Source organism: Plectropomus leopardus, chromosome 13 (genome assembly GCF_026936395.1).
Source record: "Plectropomus leopardus strain MGB_pleo_1.0 chromosome 13, ASM2693639v1, whole genome shotgun sequence".
Lineage (NCBI taxonomy): Eukaryota > Metazoa > Chordata > Actinopteri > Perciformes > Serranidae > Plectropomus > Plectropomus leopardus.
Genome location: NC_142188.1, coordinates 2,659,508 through 2,680,325, shown reverse-complemented (window position 1 = coordinate 2,680,325; position 20,818 = coordinate 2,659,508). Strand labels below are relative to the sequence as shown.

At 39.1% G+C, this 20,818-nt stretch overlaps 2 protein-coding genes across 3 annotated transcripts in view; one reads left to right on the top strand and one right to left on the bottom strand.

Annotated features, from left to right (window-relative positions):
* Nucleotides 1-2,084: 2,084 nt before the first annotated feature.
* Nucleotides 2,085-11,199, bottom strand: LOC121940667 (gap junction alpha-5 protein-like). The gene is made up of 6 exons (XM_088086846.1): nt 11,061-11,199; nt 10,393-10,557; nt 9,154-9,453; nt 8,999-9,064; nt 8,766-8,914; nt 2,085-5,553 (listed from the first exon to the last, which is right to left on the bottom strand). Exons 1-6 carry the CDS (start codon nt 11,127-11,129, stop codon nt 5,055-5,057), a joined length of 1,248 nt encoding a protein of 415 aa, XP_087942972.1. The 5' UTR covers nt 11,130-11,199; the 3' UTR covers nt 2,085-5,054.
* Nucleotides 8,908-20,818, top strand: part of LOC121966032 (follistatin-related protein 1-like) — a 25,118-nt gene continuing 13,207 nt past the window's right edge. The window contains exons 1-4 of one of the 2 annotated variants that reach the window (XM_088086851.1): nt 8,908-9,074; nt 9,321-9,478; nt 11,845-11,882; nt 11,974-12,045. The gene's annotated coding sequence lies outside the window, so the exon portion shown is untranslated. Of the gene's footprint in view, nt 9,075-9,320; nt 9,479-11,071; nt 11,200-11,844; nt 11,883-11,973; nt 12,046-20,818 lie in introns of those variants that run through there. The other variant, XM_088086850.1, reaches the window with a different exon arrangement.

The window sequence follows — 20,818 nt, the reverse complement described above, 5'->3', positions numbered from 1 at the left end:
AAAAAAAAAAAAGACCAAAATGAATAAACTTCTGTTGTTTTGTCACGTGATCATTTAAGCAGTGCAGTAATATTTTTGGCCACAGGAGGGCGCCGTCAACTATTGAATGTTTTTGACCTGGCAGCATTTTTGTGTTTTTCAGTGATTGCAGCACAAATATCACCTTCCTGCTACGCGCACCTGGACACCTATATTTATAATACTCTTAATAATACATTTGAAATTATGTTACAATTATTATTATTATTGTTATTATTAGCTTTTTTTCCTGAGGTAATTTCCTTGTCTTTTTTGGGGGGTTTTTTTGGGCCTATTTTCAAGTAATTTTAATTTTGAATCATTTTAAATACATTTTATGCATATCCTTTTTTATTTCCAGTCAGTCAGACTATCCTCAAATAAAAGATTGGACCGAAATCGCTCCTTTGCCCTCTCCGGCAAGCCGTCGAGTTGTATATAATCCTGAAATCAGACTGTCCTAAAATTCAAAACGCTCTTCAAGTATCATTCAGAGTGTTTTCACCCTCACATCTGGGCTGTGGTGGAAACATGGATACCACAGACGGGAGAAGAGGAGAAGAGGGAAAGAAAACAGAAAACCAATCAGTGTTGCCGTTCCCAAACATTCCTGCTGCATGCAGATGACCTCACTGGGAATTCTCCCATCAGCTCCTGGTCCAGGCTGGCCGTGTGCCATGGGAACCAGGCGAGATTTCCTTTTAAACCCACAGTGCCCCGTCCTTAAAGTGTCCAGCATTTCTCAGCGGCCTGTCACTCAGTCAGAAGTGGAAACATGAAGCTTCTGCAGGAGGTTCAGTTTGATCTCTGAAGGCCAAAATAATGCTTCACAGAAACACATCTGAACTGCAAATATCACAAAATTACATTCAGGATCTTCTGGCAACAGGCATGTGGGAAACTTATTTCTTTATTTATATAGTTTATTTGACAGAAACAATGCAAATTAACATAGTACTATATTATAGTATTATAGCTGTTGCTTGTTTCCAACTCATATCCCTAGTTAGGCTTTTAGTTGAGAAAAGAAGGGGAAAAAAGAGAAATATGCATAAAATATCCGGTGCTAAATTATTAAGGTATTTTAAAAAACAGTTTGAGGGATGATAATTCACACCAGCCATTGGTTCATGAAACCCCTAAAACAAACCTCAAAAACTTCTGACATGCCAGAAATGCGTCAGATTATCCTACAGCCACACAGCTTATTGTGCAGCCAATTACATCCAGAAAACTGCACATCAAATGACGTCCAATCTGGCAGAAATTCTGCAAGATTATAAAATTGCATGACAAATTAGGTGCTTAAAGCTTATTGAATTTACAGCACCTGTCCAGCTTTAAGGGGTCACTCAGCCAGTGTTGATGATGAAAGCAAATTACATAATATTAGAGTTTAATGCAACATTAAATGGCTTTTTTTTGACAAAAAATTGTTGTTTTTTTTAAATGCATTTAGCTGCTTCAGTTTCAATGTCCTGGTGTCATTTATAATGGCTCACTTCACCGAGGTCACTGATGCTCTGTAGATGGGAACCAGTGATGTTCTGGGCAGTTTGAATCATGAACTGTAGAGCCTTTCCTGTCTGGACCGTGCACGAACCATGCCAGTTTGTGATGTTTCCAGTCAGCATGCTTTCTTTTGCTCCTCTGTAGAAGTTAACCAGGATCTTGCTCTGGAATTTAGCATTACCCTCATACCTCATTCCCACCGCAATTAGCCGGTGCATGCAAGTTTTTAAAACAAGGGTAAACCTGCTAAATGTCTGTATGCCCACTGTCTTTGAAAAATTTTCAGTGGTTTCTTCTTGTTATTTTTGTCTTACTTATTAAATCCCCCTTTCAAACTCAGTGCAGATGTATTTGAATCAGTGTTTTATGGCTGCTTCGAAGGACACAGACAATTAGTGATTGTTTATTAGGTTGCTCTTGAAAGAGATTCTCTGTAGTTTTAATTTCAGAAGGTCACAGATAATTGCTGCACAGATTGAAAAGAAAACTTATGAGTTTCCTTTTGAAACAACTTTGCATTTGTGCATTTATAGACATTTCAGATACAAAACAGATTCCAACAGGTTTCACTTTATTTTATCTGCAAAGCTTTTAAAACACAAACAGAATTCACATAAATAAATATAAAACAATATAGGAAATATCCAACAATTTAAAATAACTGATTATATGTGTATTAATAGATGTAATTTGTGACAGTACAGTCTGCAAGGAAAACACACATTTCATAAAGATTGTATTTCATTTTTCAGTCCTGATGTGTTTATAGGCATAATGTGATATTACATTAATACATAGTAGAAACTCACCAGTAATCATTTAAACTGACTAAGCTGTCACACAAAAAAATGAAATTTATGACATATATGAGACATAGCTTTTGAAAAGCGGAAAAAGTAGTAAAAATATTCATCCACTGAGAAACGTTTGCATCCAGCGAAAAAGGCAATGCTGCAGGTAAAACTCAAAACACTTGAATATACAGTAAAAATGATGAAAACATTTTTGGATAACAGCTAAACAAAATCACACCATTTAAATTCCTGTTATTTCCCTGGAGAAGTCATTGCTGTCCGATGACAGTCACTTTCAGCCAGTAAGCTGGTGAGTTTAGGCTCAGTTCACAGGTGAAACTTTGGTTGCTTGAGGACACAATATGTCCCCAGCCCCCCAGTGTTGTGACATTCACAGATGTAAGGCTGCTGTTAATCAGTCAGATGTGGAGAACAGAGACAATTTTCTGAACAACATTGGCTGGAAACCCCTGGAAGAAGCTGCAGTCACAAGTTATCCCATCAGCTGTTTCGCTCAACAGAAGAAAGAATCACTGAGCAGGTTTTCATTCATCAAAATGAAATTACTATTTTACATTTGTCCTTGATCCTGCTACATCTTTGGAGTTGAAGGATGAGTTGATAAAAATCAGCAGCTACTGTGAAGATCCATCCAGTTGCTTGGACATGTTGCTGCTGATAGCATCATTTAATCACAGCATTGCACCTTTTGAATTTGCATCATAGTTTTGAGTCTCCAACAAGATCCGCCCATCCAGTGCAACAGCTTGGTCCCGGATGTTCAGGGTTAGCCTTGTCTCTGTCTTCCTGTTGCTGAGTGAGCCTCAGTCGCATCTCATCCACTTTATTCTCTTGCGACGGGACATTAGCCAGGAGGGCTTGGTTAGAGGGACAGCTCTCGGTTGAAGTCGGGTCAGCCTCGCCCTGATGCCAGCTCTCCTCCCACTTGGTCTGACTGGCTGCTCGGCATATGCCGATGGTGGCGATTCTGTCACGGTCTGCTGCATCCAGTCCAAACTCCACGCAACTTTTCTCGATGTTGATAAGTGCTTCTCTATCTTAGAAAAGTCGTGCTTCAGCAGAAGGGTCACATGATGCAATGGCTACGTGCTTGTCAGTAGGAATTGGTTCCCTCAGGCATGATGCAGCAGGAGCTGCAAGAGCTGTTATTGCATCGCATAACTCTTCAAAAGTTGAGCGGATCATCCGGAAGTTTTAAATCCACAATTCCTCTGTAAAATCGTGAACTATCAGCTCCCAGAAATCCCTCATATGTGGCCGCTCCCACCAATTAAGGGGCTCACCTTTCCATTATGGCTCCATAACACGCCTACGTGGCCTTGGATTGGAAATAATGACAGCTAGTGCCGTGGCTGCAATAGAAATAAAGCTGCTAATGTTTTGAACATCCATCACCATGGTTACTGGGATGTTATCGCTGGAAGAGAAGTCACAGACCATCACTCAGTGGAAACGCAGTCATCAAGAGATTTGTTTTTAAAGAACTGTTTGCTCTTAGGTGATGCTATGATTCTCCATATAAATGTGCATTGACTGTTCTGTAATTTGACTAGAAACACTTGATCTGCAATCTGAACACTTTAACGTCTGATTATTGTCATTCAGGAGTTTAGTACGAGCTTTAAGGGGAAGTGTAATGGCAGAGGGAATCGTCTCCTAATCAAGTTGCAGATTAGAGTTTCACTCCTTTTAGAGGCAGTTGAGACAAAACAAGAAAAACCGAGATAGTGTTGATGATAAATGTGTATTATGAGCACGTTGTGATGTATAAAAGGGTCCGACATGTTCTCATTCCAAGTCGTCACATATCGACATTTTGTCAGTGGACATCTATGTCTAGATATTATGTGCTAGGTGTCCTCCTGCTTCTGCTGTTGATGTTTCAGTTTGTCGACACGTTCTCATCCCAACTCGTCACATGGTGCCGCTCTGTCAGTGATCTACACGTCTATTTATGACGTTTTAGGTGTCCTTCCGCGTCAGCTGTTTACGCTCTGGGATACTATTACCGTGATGTCAACAAATGTACATGCTGGGATGGTCCTGAACAGCGGGGACCGTCACGATGGTAAGGATTAGGCAACAAAATCACTGATGGCTAGGTTTAGGTAAAAGAGGCACATGGTAATGTGTAGAAAAACAAAACATCCACACAGGAAGCAAACTCTGAACTTCTTTAACCCATCCACCTTTCCTCCTGCCCGCCCTATAAGCGCACTTGCACTACTTGTATTACGTGGTTATCGACAACGTTATCACCTGACGCTGTCTTTTGGCGTTTCGTGCACACGTGATCGATCACGTCCAGCTGCATTCTGCATTCAAGTAGCGCTTCCTGTGCACATTGCATGTGGACCGTAACTGGTTCTGTCCGAGCGCGTTCTTATCTGACGCCGTCCAGTCTCATTCAGGTTGGATGTGGAAGTGGCTTTTGGCGTCACAATTGTGCGCAGAAAAAACACTGACAGCGGACATCTTTGATGAGGTCGGCGTGAGAACAGACTGTCACATCACCACCAAAGGTTGCATCTGGCCGCATAACAAATGGACGCCGCCCAGCGCTGTATTATGCTGAAAGCTGAAAGTGACTTTTACTGTTGCTGTCTGATGCCGAAATCACTGACAAAGCAGCAATATTTGACGACTTAGGAATGAGAACGGGTCGAAAACGTCTCTTTGGTGTGAAAAGTTGAATTTCCTGCTTTCCTCCTAAACGGAAAGGTCGCCCGCTCTCGTTCGGCTGCTCGTTCCGCTGGTTTTGCTAAATCTCCGTTTGTCCTTCTGACAGAGCCCTCCGTTTGGGCAAAGCAACAACCCGTCAGGGGCGCCATTTTGGATCTGCGGCCCGCTGATCTCCCCGCTCGCAGGTGTGTAGCAGTTAGTGTCAGTCCGTAGATATCCACCATCTTGGATCTGACTGCTGCCGCTCTCCTGCCACGTCCGTGAGTAGCAACGCATCTTGAGGAGGTTCGCCTCCTCAGATGCAGCGGCCAGTTTGTGCTTCTCGGTGGCCATGTTCTCCGAGTTTTGTTGGTTAGCCAGGCGGTGGTTTGGGAAAGGGAGGGGCAGGAAGTGTGAGGAGCCAATCAGACACTGGTTGAAGTCTGGAGGAGGGGTTGATGGCATAGGGGGAGACAGAGAGAGCTGCCGGGCCAATGAGGCGTTAGCGGGAGCGGGAGCGGCAGCCTTCTGTTTGAAACAGTACCGCCTGAAACATTTAACAGAAATGAGAACAAAATGAACATAATGTTTTATGTCATCATGCATTAGACATATTCACAGGTTTTTAACCTTCTGTTCAAACTTAAAATATGATTTTTAACCAGCTTTGTATCATAACTGAAGTAAGGATTTGTTCCTATTTCTCACCTGAAATGTTAATCATAAACATAATTTTATGTGCTGTTTGGAAGCAGGCGGCATACTGTTTCCTCTACTGTGTGAATCCAGAAATACAGAAAATTTTGAGAATAAAGCTTAAAATAGTCTCAGAGTGCAGAATATATGTTTCAAGAGCTTTGTTTATCCAACTCTACAAGACAGAGAGCCATCATGCACTGCATACACACAAATCCCTTTCAGTCCATATAAATACTGTTTACAGTAGAAACATTATATTATATTATATTATATTATATTATATTATATTATATTATATTATATTATTATTATTATTTTTTTTTATAAGAATTATGAAAATTAATCGATTTTTTTCTATTATTATTATTAGTAGTAGTAGTAGTAGTAGCAGTAGTATTAGTAGTATTAGTAGTAGTAGTAGAAGTATCGTAGGCGGGCTTTACCATTAGTCGAAACAGGCATCCGCCGGAGCCCCGGTCCCGATAAAATGCCCTTTGTAACCCAATAAAATTTTATTATTTTGCTCAATTATTATGTTTTTCTAAAAAAAAAATCCATTCCCCAAAATAGCATCGGAATACGTCATTCATCAATAACTCATGTCTTGTCGGAGTTTGTCTGCCCCCCCTTCAGTCTGGACTACATGGACTATTCCATGATGCGCATCAGCGTACTGCGCAGCGCTTATGCGGAAATGATTCCAGCGCGCCGAAAATCAATTCGCGTAAACAAAACACGGACAGAAAAGACCAGACAAAAAAAGACATGAAGCGGGACTACGAGGACGGAAACAGGACAAGAAGAAGACGGAGGAGGGACAGAACAGAACTGGAGACCCGCAGAGTCAAGGTTTAGATAACAACACGGAGAGAGACAGGAGACACGAAGACAAAAACACAGAGGACAGATGAAGACAAGCACAGAGAGAGGAGACACGAAGACAAAAACACAGAGGACAGATGAAGACAAGCACAGAGAGAGGAGACACGAAGACAAAAACACAGAGGACAGATGAAGACAAGCACAGAGAGAGGAGACACGAAGACAAAAACACAGAGGACAGATGAAGACAAGCACAGAGAGAGGAGACACGAAGACAAAAACACAGAGGACAGATGAAGACAAGCACAGAGACAGGAGACACGAAGACAAAAACACAGAGGACAGATGAAGACAAGCACAGAGAGAGGAGACACGAAGACAAAAACACAGAGGACAGATGAAGACAAGCACAGAGACAGGAGACACGAAGACAAAAACACAGAGGACAGATGAAGACAAGCACAGAGAGAGGAGACACGAAGACAAAAACACAGAGGACAGATGAAGACAAGCACAGAGACAGGAGACACGAAGACAAAAACACAGAGGACAGATGAAGACAAGCACAGAGAGAGGAGACACGAAGACAAAAACACAGAGGACAGATGAAGACAAGCACAGAGAGAGGAGACACGAAGACAAAAACACAGAGGACAGATGAAGACAAGCACAGAGACAGGAGACACGAAGACAAAAACACAGAGGACAGATGAAGACAAGCACAGAGACAGGAGACACGAAGACAAAAACACAGAGGACAGATGAAGACAAGCACAGAGACAGGAGACACGAAGACAAAAACACAGAGGACAGATGAAGACAAGCACAGAGAGAGGAGACACGAAGACAAAAACACAGAGGACAGATGAAGACAAGCACAGAGAGAGGAGACACGAAGACAAAAACACAGAGGACAGATGAAGACAAGCACAGAGAGAGGAGACACGAAGACAAAAACACAGAGGACAGATGAAGACAAGCACAGAGAGAGGAGACACGAAGACAAAAACACAGAGGACAGATGAAGACAAGCACAGAGACAGGAGACACGAAGAAGACAAAAACACAGAGGACAGATGAAGACAAGCACAGAGACAGGAGACACGAAGACAAAAACACAGAGGACAGATGAAGACAAGCACAGAGAGAGGAGACACGAAGACAAAAACACAGAGGACAGATGAAGACAAGCACAGAGAGAGGAGACACGAAGACAAAAACACAGAGGACAGATGAAGACAAGCACAGAGAGAGGAGACACGAAGACAAAAACACAGAGGACAGATGAAGACAAGCACAGAGAGAGGAGACACGAAGACAAAAACACAGAGGACAGATGAAGACAAGCACAGAGAGATGAGACACGAAGACAAAAACACAGAGGACAGATGAAGACAAGCACAGAGAGATGAGAGACGAAGACAAAAACACAGAGGACAGATGAAGACAAACGTAGAGACAGAGGACAGATGAAGACAAACACAGAGAGAGGAGACACGAAGACAAAAAACACAGAGGACAGATGAAGACAAATGTAGAGAGAGGACAGATGAAGACAAAAACACACAGGGGACAGATGAAGACAAGCACAGAGAGACGAGACGCGAAGACAAAAACACACAGAGGACAGATGAAGACAAGCACAGAGAGAGAGAGAGAGAGAGAGGACAGTGGAAGACAAGCAGAGAGAGAGGACAGATGAAGACAAATGTAGAGAGAGGACAGATGAAGACAAAAACACACAAAGGATAGATGAAGACAAAACACAGAGGACAGATGAACACAAGCAGAGAGAAATGACAGATAAAGACAAAAACACACAAAGGACAGATGAAGACAAAAACACAGAGAGAGATATTAATAATAATAATAATAATAATAATCTGTTGTTTTGCTTTGGCTACGATGTGACAAACATTTATGCCAATAAAGCTGATTTGAATTTGAGACGAGAGATCAGTCAGTACACTTTATGTCTCCATAACTGATCTCTTTTTGTCTTTAGTCCACACTTAGTAGTAGCAGTAGCAGTAGTAGTAGTCGTAGTATTAAATAATTCAATATTTTTTTAATAATTCCCCTCTTTAGTAAAAACTAATTTTAAGCTCATTTTTTCTCACCATCATTTTTTCATTTCTTGCCAAGTTGGACATTTCATTGTCTTTAAAAAAAGACAGATTTCTCAGGTTTCAAAGGGTTAAACTCAGACGTTGATAATGACGCACACACAGACCGTACCTGCAGCAGTGTCTCCACGCCAGGTGATGCAGCTCGAGCACGCTGAGCACCAGCGAGACGGCCGACACCGCCATCATGAACACTATGAAGACGTTTTTCTCTGTGGGTCTGGAGACGTAACAGTTGACCGGATGTGGACACGGCCAGGCCTGAGACGGACAGAGAGACAGAGACATATGTGAATGTCGTGTTTAATGTGTTGAATGAACTCTGAATTTCTGGGGTTTTTTTACCTTGCAGACATAAAGAGGATTGAGGAAGACTCCATACAGGAAGTACTGGAGACTCAGAAACACCACCTGTATGGAGGTAAATCACAGTCAGATACTTTTACACCATAAAAATACACATTTGAAGTATTTTTGTCGCCTGTTTTATTCATTTTTACCTCCATGATGGTGCGTATGAGTATGCTGAGGATGTAGGTCTGCAGCAGCGCTCCTCTCAGACGGACTCGACCTGTTGACTGAACTTCTCTTTTCTCCTTCCCTCCATCCTTCTCTCCTCTCCTCTCCTGTTTCTCCTCTTCTCCTCCTCCCTCTTCCCCTCCTCCAGGGTCCTCCTCTCTCCCTCCCCCGTCTCCCCCTTCTTCCTCTCTGCTCCTCCTCTTCTCCTCTCTGCGGACAGTGTGCATGGCGTGACCCATGTAGATCAGACTGGGAGTGGACACAAACACAATCTGCAGCACCTGAGAGGCAAGATCAGAGTTAAAGGTCAGTGACCATCAACATTTAAGCAGTAACATTAACAGTTTTAATGGTGAAACCTGGATTTTCAGCAGTTTTCTTGTGCTTCCTTCAGACTCCTTTCACAAAACTTTAAACCTCTGAAACCTGAAAAAAATTGTTTGATTTCTTTCCAAAAATGTGGGAAGAAATTGTAGGTAACTTGGCAAGAAATATTCTGCAAAATGCTAAAATATAGTGAAAGGTGACCAAAAAAGAGACCAGAAAATATTATCAGATAATATTTTTTAGATATTGGGTTGCTTACTTTATTAAGGCCATTTTCCTGTTTTGTTTTGTTTTTTAATTTTTTATAGTTTTTTTTATATATATATATATATATATATATATATATATATATATATATATATATATATATATATATATATATATATATAAAGACTATTTTATAATTTATTATAAAATTATTATTTTACAACAGGCCCCCATGCACATTGTTTTTTTTTAAATATTTATAGGTGATTTTCTTGTAAATTTATTAATTTCTTGCTGTATTTTTTGCCACTTCTTGTTAAGCGTCTTCCAATGTTTATGAAAGAAACCAAGCCAATTTGCTCAGGTTTTAAAGGGTTAAAGGACCCCTTTCTATCAATGAGTGAATTAAGGACCCCTGAATAAGTGACATATTTAATAGATATTTCATAATGAGTAACAATAACGAAGGGTCAACAGATAAACTAAGTATAAAAAATGGACTTCATGGTAGAAGTGAATAAATAATATAGGATCCAGCTGCTGCAAATGAATGGAAAATAAAAACTTGGTACGCAAAAGGTTAAAACAACCTGAAAAGCTCTTTAAATCTGTTGATATTACTCAAAACTTTGATGACCTACTGTTTCATTTAACCATCACACCACAGGCATCAGGTTGTGTATTACCCAGTATCGTATGTGTGCGATGGGGAAAGCTCGGTCGTAACAAACGTTCTCACAGCCGGGCTGTTCAGTGTCACAGTTAAAATCCTCCTGTTCGTCTCCCCACGACGACTCGGCGGCCGTCCCGAGCACCAGGATACGGAAGATAAACAGGATGGTCAGCCACACCTGTGCAGACAACAAAGACACGTGTATGAAACCCTCCGAAACAATAATGTGGAAACATACTGTGTGGAAATAATGGTGGTATTCTGTGAATGGGACTTTTTTTGCAGATGTGATGAAAAGCCTTTGCCAAAAGACTGTCGGGATGACTGTTTGAAGGTTTTAGTTTTATAATGGATGGATTTCATTTTTTCAGTTTTCGTCTCAGCTGCAAATGTTTCTATGCATTTTGTTTCAGTACAATCGGCGATAATAAAGTTGAAATGAAACGTGCAGCTGGCTGAGAAATGAAACTAATGCATGAGGAGAAATTATCTGGGGAGCATGGAGGCACACTACCCCTCTAAAATATACATTTAAGATAAAATTATTATTGTTTTATGTCATTTTAGATTCATTAAGGACTTTGTTGTAAACTAACAAATCTATACAAACATAAACACTTTATATTTGCTAATTATTAAATGTGTGTGTGTGTGTGTGTATGTGTGTGTGTGTGTTGTAACCTTGCCAACAGAGGTAGAGTGCTCCTGTACTTCCTCCAGGAAGTTTCCCAGTAGGCTCCAGTCTGCCATATCGACCGCTCACAGCTCAGCACAGACTTTCCAACTCACCAATAATAATCTCACAGCCGTCACTCTGCAGGTACGAGATTCACCTGAAGATCAGAGAGCACAGACAAGATTCGCTGCTGCACACATAATGTTTGTGTGTGTGTGTGTGTGTGTGTGTGTGTGTGTTGCATACAATGACAAGGTTTCCATAAACTCTCAAATAGCACAAAGTGAAATTGTGAATATAAAATACGGCAAATGGAAACATAAAATTAAAAAAACTCCCATTTATCGCAAAAAAGTTTTCACCCTCGCTTTCAAAAAAGCCATATTTCATAAAACTGCAATGGAAACACTTTTTTTTTTAGCTTTTCTAGGTCACATGATGCTATGGTTATGTGCTTGTCAGTAGGAACTGGCTCCCATGATGCAGCAGGAGCTCCAGGAGCTGTTATTGAATCCACAATTCCTCTGTGAAATCGTGGACTACATCTCCCAGAAATCCCTCATACGTGGCCGCTCCCTCGTATAAGGGGCTCGCCTTTCCATCACGGCTCCATAACACGCCTACGTGGCCTTGGATTGGAAATAATGACGGCTAGTGCGGTGGCTGCGATAGAAATAAAGCTGCTGATGTTTAGAGCATCCATCGCCATGGTTACTGGGATGTTATCACCAATGTGACAAAATCACGCTCGTACATACACGTCACTGAAATTTAAACTTTCTTCTGCAGATCATCGTCATTCTGCACAGAGAAGATCAAACAACCAGGTGACACATTTTTATTGTTACTCTGTGTCCCTGTGTCTATATCTATGTCATTCATAGACCTCTTCATCTTCTATGTTTTACTTTCTTTCAGTCGCTCTGCAGGTTTGAGAGTCGCCTGGTGGACAGCGAGCAAACTCAGGATTCATGTCTGCAGCAGAGTCAGGTGAGTCTCACTGAGGTTCATTTTAACAAAAGTAAAACTTGTATTTATGAGGTGAAAATGTCTTTAAAAGAGACTTCAGGCATATGCCTTTTTTCAGATTGATGTTTTGTAGCAGATATTTTTAAACTCTGTTTCAACAATGCTTTGGTTTTGGTAATGTTAGTTTTTTTCCTTTATCTTTTATATGAGCACAAAATCAGAAATTTGAAAATGAGTCATGATCTGTTTTTATTATTTTGGTTTTGGAAATTAATACATAACATCACATAACAATGAGAAATTATCAAATAAGGAAAAATATCAAGAAATATATATTTATAATTATGTTAAAAAATAGGCAACAGAAATGAAAAATATATTTTTCATTATTATTATTTTTTAAATTTCCTTTTTTTTCTTTTACTTTTTTAATGCAAATTTGAGGAAATTGTCTTATTTTCTTGCTAATTATGGGGTCAATTTTTGTAAAGTTGCTCATTCCATTTTTTGTATATTTTTTAAAAATGTGATAAAGCCAAATTTCTCCAGTTTCAAAGGGTTAATCTCCACGATGCAACCAGCAATATTAATATAATAATAATATAATATTTTTGCTTTTTCTTTTGCCATTTACTGTAAAGTCGTTCAAAACTGGCACAAAATTTGATGGAAACTTGGTGATCAAACTATTGAAGAACACACGTTTGTTGTTGTTGTTGTTGTTGGTGTGTGTGTGTGTGTGTGTGTGTGTGTGTGTGTGTTCTTGTATAATCTCGACCCTGTGACCCTCTCTGCAGCCCGGCCATGACCCCATTAATAATGCGTCTGTGTCCATGTCTTAGTTTAGCTTTCGTCTCAGTTCCCACACTCCCCTCCGTCTGCCTCTGGGGAAGGAAAACTAGACTTTCACTGTAAACACACACACACACACACACACACACACACACACACACACACACACACACACACACACAAACAAAGTCTTTCTCCCCTCATTTGGGTATGTTTCTGCGTGCAGTGTGCTTTTTTTCCTGTAAATATCTAAAGGCTTCTGTGTTCATTACACTCAACAATATAACAGTTTTAAAGAAAAATAATAATAATAATAAATAACACGAGTGTTTTTCCTATGAGAAAGTGCTGCCTGTGAGTCTGTAAACATTTTTTGTTCATGTTTTTTAGGAACGTGAATGAGCTCAGTACATTTCGTGTTAATCTGACTGATGTGTTTGGTATTTCTGACGTCTTAAGAGGAAAATTCACTCGCGTCTGACAACATTTTGTTGCCCGCTCTTCTCTTGTTCTTGGACATCAAGAGGAACTTGTAGTTATTTTTTAATTGTTTGAAATAATAAAACTGTTTAAGTTTTTTTTCTCCTTCATCTCTCGGTCAAAGTTACACTCACTCAATGTGCGATACGCAATACTGGCTGCTTAACCCTTTGAAACCTGGATCGTTTTTCTTGTTGTGTGTTCAGACCGCGTTCACAGGTCTTCAGACCTTTGAAATATGAGCGAATTTGGTTTGAATTGTTTTGAAAAAATGGGACAAAAAGGCAACGAGCAACTGGATGAGTAATTTAAAGAAGTTAGTCATTTTGGATATGAAATTAAAAAAAAAAATGTAGGATTTAGGATTATTACAATTCTATATTTAAAATTATGCTTCAAAATTATTACTTTTTAGGCATTTTTTCCAGGTGACTTCCTTTTTGTCGTTTGTTTTGTTTTATTTTATGTATTTATTTTTACTTTCCTTTTTGCTTCTTTGGTGCTGATTTTCAGATAATTTCACTGTAATTTTGACTAATTTCTTCAGTTTTCTTGGTCATTTCTTCTGAAGTTTTTCATTGCTTTCTTCCATGTTTTTAAAAACATTTCTCAGGTGGTGTCAAAGGGTTAAAAACCGTCTTTGAGAACAAAACCGATACTATCTGTAGATTGTTGTGTTTATTTTGTTTTGGGGGGTTTGTTTGGACTAAAACAGACAAACTCAGAGTTTAATGTGCTAATTTAGGGAGCCAGTATATAATTGAGGGCTGCACAGAAAAAAGGGAAATTGCGAGTTGTCCACCCAAATTTCGAACTTTAGCCAACAGCTGTAGCATATACTAAATCACCGCAACATCGCCAATACATATGCAAATAAGAATTCTGGGTAATAAGTCTCCATTTGATCATGTGACCAGATCGTACGGTAGCTACTTTATAACTAGGGCTCCTCATAACAGCGTGCACGGGGGCCTGCTGTCACTGCACACATTTTCACATTTTCATCCTAATTTGTCAAATATTGCCGCTTTGTCAGGGGACCTAAACGGCTAAATATGACGTGTGAGGCGTCACATGATGCGTCGTGTGACATATGTTACTACAAATACTGGCACACTACTCTGTTATTAAAATAACTCGATTGACTGACAGTAATTGATTGAATGGTTTCACACTGTCGCCTGAGGTGAGTTTCATACCGCCTGAACAGGTGCCTTAATGCGTCGCTGTGCGGCGCAAACGTCCACTGAAAGTGTCCGTATTTGACGAGTTGGATTTTTGTATGCTGCGTCTAAACTGTTTCCTTTTATAGCGTTCAATTTCTAAGTTTGTTTCAGAAGATGCATCATTTGATACGACCTAATTTCCCATTAAAACCAAAAAGTAGATTAAGAGCACAACATAAAATTTTATTTTTAATGTTTTTAATTAAGTATCCCGCAAATGCCCCTCCCTTCCTGTTGTTGTGAAACCCAGAGGCTTTGAACAAACTGTGTGTGTCTGTGTGTGTGTGTGTGTGTGTGTGTGTGTGTGTGTGTGTGTGTGTGTATATATATATATTTCTGTCCGTCACAAGTGCTCCCAGAATCATTAATAACAATATTACTTCCTTGTATAGACTTTCTCTTGACCTTTTCTGTGCATGTGCGTGTATGTGTCAGAGTGTGCACGCCCTTTATCCAGCACCCAGTATTGTTCTGCATCCTGTCTCGATAACGGGTGCACGCACGCACACGCACACACACACACACACACACACACACATGCATGCACATATCTCCTCCGCTGCTTAGTAATAATAATAAATAAATGATGAACCGATGGAATTACTCAGAACTGAGGATGTTTTTGATGCGGTAATAAACGATATATATAGCTTAGACTATTCTTATTCTGCAGATGAGCATATCTGCGGGCCAACATAAAAATGTGAGACATGAATCAAAAAAATTAGGGGAAACAAAACCAACAAACAACAAATCGTTCATAGTTTTAAGCAAAATTTACACTTGACTTTTTTTCTCTATTTATTTCCACATTTTTCTCCAGACTTGGACACATTTTCTACTTTGTAAAGCTCTGAAACTCAAAAACACCAAAACGAGCTCGTTTTTCTGACACTAATTCATGAAACCAGGGCTGTAGCACCAAATTTATGGGCCTGTGTGTAAAGGCAGTCTATGTGTGCGCTCCGTCCCTCCTTTTGAAATTCGGCTTTTTCCTTTTCTTCCTTTGTTTTCTCCTTTGGAACCTTAATTTCCCATTTTTGAGGAAAGACGTGACCGTGTACGCTGGTGCCTCAGCAACACGTCACTCACACCATTTATTTTAGTTTATTTTAGTATTTAGTTATAGCACAATTTACTTAAAAAATGACAAACATGTTTAAAACAGTCAAAGGTTGATAGTAAAAGTGTTTTTTATTGGTTTGTTTATTAGAATCGTCTCTTGTTAAACTTTTTACAGGATTTGAAAATCAATCCGTCACTTTCTTAAAGGGAATTAATTTGATCCGACCACAGTTACTCAACTATATTTAGCTGTTGGCCTGTTAAATCCGTGATTATATTTATTGTCTCTTTCTTTGATTTCATTTTTTCCACCTGGCATTAACGCACTTTTTAAATTTGTTTTTTTGGAAAGTGCTGTAAAATATCATTTTTGTCATAAAAACATCACTTACAGGCCTTACACTTCTGAGCACTGAGCACTGAAAGATGTATTGTAGAGTTTTAGTGGAAATTTCCGATTAATGAGGAAACACTCAATCAAACAAATACAGAATCAACCAAAAGTAGCGTAAATATATTATGTATTGCATATGTAAGAAACCACTTAGCATTTAGGGCCTTCCCAGGCCATTTTCTCATTTGTTCTTTATTTTTTATATTTCTGCATATTTTCAGATTATTTTATCTTACTTTTTTTTTTACTAATTTCTTGCAATTTTTTGGCTGTCTTGAAAGAAATCAGATCAGTCCTCAATCAATCCTCACGCTCTTTACCTGATTTAGGATTGCAGGTGGCCTGAAAAAAGTGGGCAAAGTGGGCGCTCTCCTCTTCCTCAGCAGCTGTCGTTGAGGTGCCTTTCAGCAAGGCACTTCCTCCGTCCCTCCGCTGATCCTCCGGCAGCAGCAGACCGTGTTTGTATGTGAGGCGGTTGCAGATGTCTTCCAGTTATTTAAGTTGAATTATTGTCGTCCTATGGTTAAATTTTTGTGTTTAATCCAATTTAAGTCGTTGAATGTGAAGTTGAGACGGCTTCAGCCTCCGAGCGGAGAAAAATTAGGATTATTCAGATGAGTTGATGGTGAGACAGTGAGTCCAGCAGCAGACAGATGAGAGCAGTTTGTGTCCAGAGGACTGAAGTCAAACGTGTGTGAGACTCGAGTTTGTACCAGCCTCTCTCTCTCCCCCTCTCCCCTCCCCCCGTCCCCCCCCTTACAGCAGAGGAAGTGGCCCTGGTGCCTTGTTGCCTGCTGCTCAGCCCTTATGTATGTGCATGTGTGTGTTTGTGGTGTCTGGCATCTAAAGGAAGTCAGATATTGTATTAGGACACAATGGCAGCAGGTCCCAGTCCTGCATTCCTACATGTCGCTCTATTCTTCTCTATATGTCTCTCTTTGTCTCCACGTTCGGTCGCTTTTCTGGTGTGAATGAGAAAAAATTTACAATTTAGCAAAAGGAAAAAAAAACAGAAGATACTCAATTTACAGCCCCGGGGCCAAAGTGGCCCCCCAACCATTTTCTTATTCACAGTTATAACAAAGAAATTCAAGTGATTGATTTTTAGAATACATACCAGAGTGCATAAAAAGTCTTTTTTTTTAAACTTAAATTTTTTTTTAAATTCTAGAAACATATAATAATCTGAGAAAGATCCTAAAATCCTGGAAACGTCCCAACATCTTTAAAACATCCAAAGATCCTAGAACTTCCGAAAATCCCAGAAATGTCTTACAATCCTAAATTAATGTCCTAAAATCTGAGAAACATCCTAAGATCTAAGAAATGTCCTAAAAGCCTAGAAACGTCCCAGAATCCTAGAAATGTCCCTAAATCTGAGAAACATCCTAAAATCCTAAAGTCTTGAAAAATCCCCAAATCCTTGAAAAATCCTAAGATCCTGGAAATTTCCTAGAATTCTATAAGCGTCCTAAAAGCCTCCAAATGTCCCCAAATCCTAGAAATATTCTTAAATATGCGAAACAAAATCCTACAAATGTGTGTGGGGCTGTTGCGACTGGCCCCTGGCTTCTTGTCATTTTGCAAAAGTGGCCCCCAATCAAAGCAAGTTTCGCATCACAAAATCTTAGAAATGTCCTAAAATCCTCAAAATGTGCTTAGATACTAGAAACAACTTACAATCCCTAAAGAAAAGGTCCTAAAATCTGAGAAACATCCTAAAATCCTGAAATTTGTCCTTTAAAATGTCTCCTTTATGTTCTATATATTTAAGCTGCTTCTATATTTTTTATCTTGTGTTCTTTTCTATTTAAATTCACTATTTTTATTTTGTCCTTTATTTTAATTGTTTTGCATTAAAAGTCAAATTCCTCGTGTAAATAAATGTACTTAGCAATAAAACCGGATTCTGATTCTGAAATCTCATTCTGAAATGTCCCGAAATCTAAAAACGTCCTAAAATCCTAGAAACATGAGTATCTCTGAGTATCCCAAATTGAGTGTGTACCACGCTGTGAGGCCTGTACACACTATAACACAGAGTTAAGCATTTTTTAAGCAAATCTCCATATAAGCCCACGTATGCAAACCACTCATCAAAGTATGATTCTCAGTTATAGACAAAATCATTTTTTGGTGAGGAATGATGCTGTAGGACTCACATTGCAAACCCTTTTACCTCATATCTGTCTGTTCAGTACAAAACTTGCAGCAAGTTTAGCTTTTTTTTAAATTTTAAATCTACAGTGGACCTCATTTTTATCTATCTGTGGAGTGCACCACCAAACCAAGACTGGTTTCATGATTTTACCACGAGTGTTGTGGGTTTTGGCAAAGAACAGCTTGAGCTGCGCCCTGTCCCCCCCTCCAGACATCACATGCACTTGTCCCCAAATGACCTGATGACGCTATAAAGTTAACCATTATGTTTTAACTAACCAGAGTCTTTAGAAATGGTGTAAACAGCAAAATTACATATATTTTTTCAGCTTTATCTCACTCACAAGTCATCGAAATGTGGCTCTTGGGCGGTGGCGTGAGCAGCGCCTGTGTGAGATGCATTAGGCTTTTCACCAACTCAAAAAATGAAACGAAAGCTCTCAGATTTGTGCAAAAATATTTTCAAAATGTCAATAAAACACAATGTGGAGAAAACTGTTTCCACTGAGGGATGTTTTACGACTTCTCCTCTGGTGATAACATGTTCAAAACATTAGCAGCTTTATTTCTATTGCAGCCACCAAACTAGCCGTCATTATTTCCAATCCAAGGCCACGTAGGCGTGTTATGGAGCCGTGATGGAAAGGCGAGCCTCTTATACGTGGGAGTGGCCACGTATGAGGGATTTCTGGGAGCTGATAGTCCACGATTTCACAGAGGAATTGTGGATCTAAAACTTTCAGATGATCCGCTCAACTTTCTCAGAGTTATATGATGCAATAACAGCTCTTGTAGCTCCTGATGCATCATGGGAGCCAGTTCCTGCTGACAAGCACATAGACTTAGCATCATGTGACCTAGAGAAGCCAAAAAAGGGTCACCATCGCAGTTTTGCAAAATATGGCCTTTTTGAATCACCTGAAATACCACCTCATGTGAGCGTAAAAACTTTTTTGCGATTAAACGAGGGTTTCTCTAAATTGACGTGTTTCCATTAAACGTATTTTGTATTCACAATTTCAATTTGCACAATTTTACAGTTAATAGAAATCTGCCTTCTATCTGCATGAATACCATTGTCGAAAATGGTGTTCAGTTTCATGTAGATTTTTTGTTTTTGTCGCGTTGATGACTGTGGGGTGACAGAGGGGTTAAATATTAACCCTTTGAAACCTGATTGACATCACTTTTCTTGTGTTGCAATTTGTTTAATGTCCTATAAAAAATATGCACAAAAAGGCAAAGGACAAATTGGCTTGTAATGTCCGCATACTGCGAGAAATGAAATTATTCTTTTAAAAAAGCTAGGGAAAATTTGTCACAAGAACTATATATTAATAAATATAAATAAATTATCATTTTCATAATTTCATATTTTAAATATTTTTTAAGCAGCTTTTTGTTGTTGTTGTTGTTTGTTTGGATTATGTTTCAATTTTTTTTTTTTTGCCAATTGTCAGTTAATTTTTTGTACTTTATGAATTTTTTTAGCTAATTTCTCGATCATTCCTTTTTTAAGATGCTCAATGCCTTCTTTATATTTTTGGAAAAGTTAATTTGCTTTGGTTTCAAAGGGTTAAGAGGTTTCAAATGCTTTAGGCTTCTTTGATTAGCATGAAATATTTGTGGCGGCTCACAGAGAACTTGTGACAGTGTCAAATGCAATCTGGTTTCCTCGGGGCGAGTGTGTGTGTGTGTGTGTGTGTGTGTGTGTGTGTGTGTGTGTGTGTGGGTGTGTGTGTGTGTGTGTGTGTGTGTGTGTGTGTGTGTGTGTGTGTGTGTGTGTGTGTGTGTGTGTGTGTGTAATTAGGCGCGGACCCCCCCTCGGATTATGTGAAACAGCGGTTACACCATGTGACACTTGGTGACATGATGCTTCACAACAATACGAAAACAACTTTATTTTATTTGATGTGAGGAATTGATGTAATTTCACGCTGCTGCTTTAACGTGACACTGATGCCATTCAGTCCCACTTCTTTGAAATGTAAAACAAAATTACATTCTGGCACATTAATTTAAGATGAACGCAGTCACCCTCCTCTCGTCTGGATTAACTCTTTGACATTGACATTGTTTTTCTTGTGCAGGCGCCTTCAGTTAAAACCTTTGAATCCTGAGCAAATTGTTTTTTTCTTTCAAAAATAAAGAAAAGAAGCAATGCAATAAGCAGCTTTGCAACAAAAAAAAAAATCCTGCAAATGACAAGAAATTACTAAAAAGTGAAAGGGAAAAATTACCTGGAAGAGAGTGAGAGATAGAGAAGGAAAATTATTTTAAAAAATTAAAATGAAATTATTTTAAAAAGGGAAAAATATAAAGTGAAGTAGATATATATTAATTATAATGATATATTTAAAATTGTGTTACTGAAATACATTTCTATATTATTTTAACATTTTTACAGGTAATTTCCCTGTATGTTTTTTTTTTTACTTTCCCTTTTTGCAAATTTTCTGGAAATTTTCTCTTAACTTTTAATCATTTCTGGGTCATTTCTTCTTTTGTTGCTCAAAACCTTCTTCACATGTCTGTTAAAGAAATCGAGCTTATTGTTCAGGGTTTAAAGGGTTAAATGAGGCCAATTAAAGCCAGAAAGCTGTAGATTCTCAGAAAGATATTTTTCTTAATTTGGACAAAAATACTTCTCGAACTCATGACTTTTTTATTCAAAGCG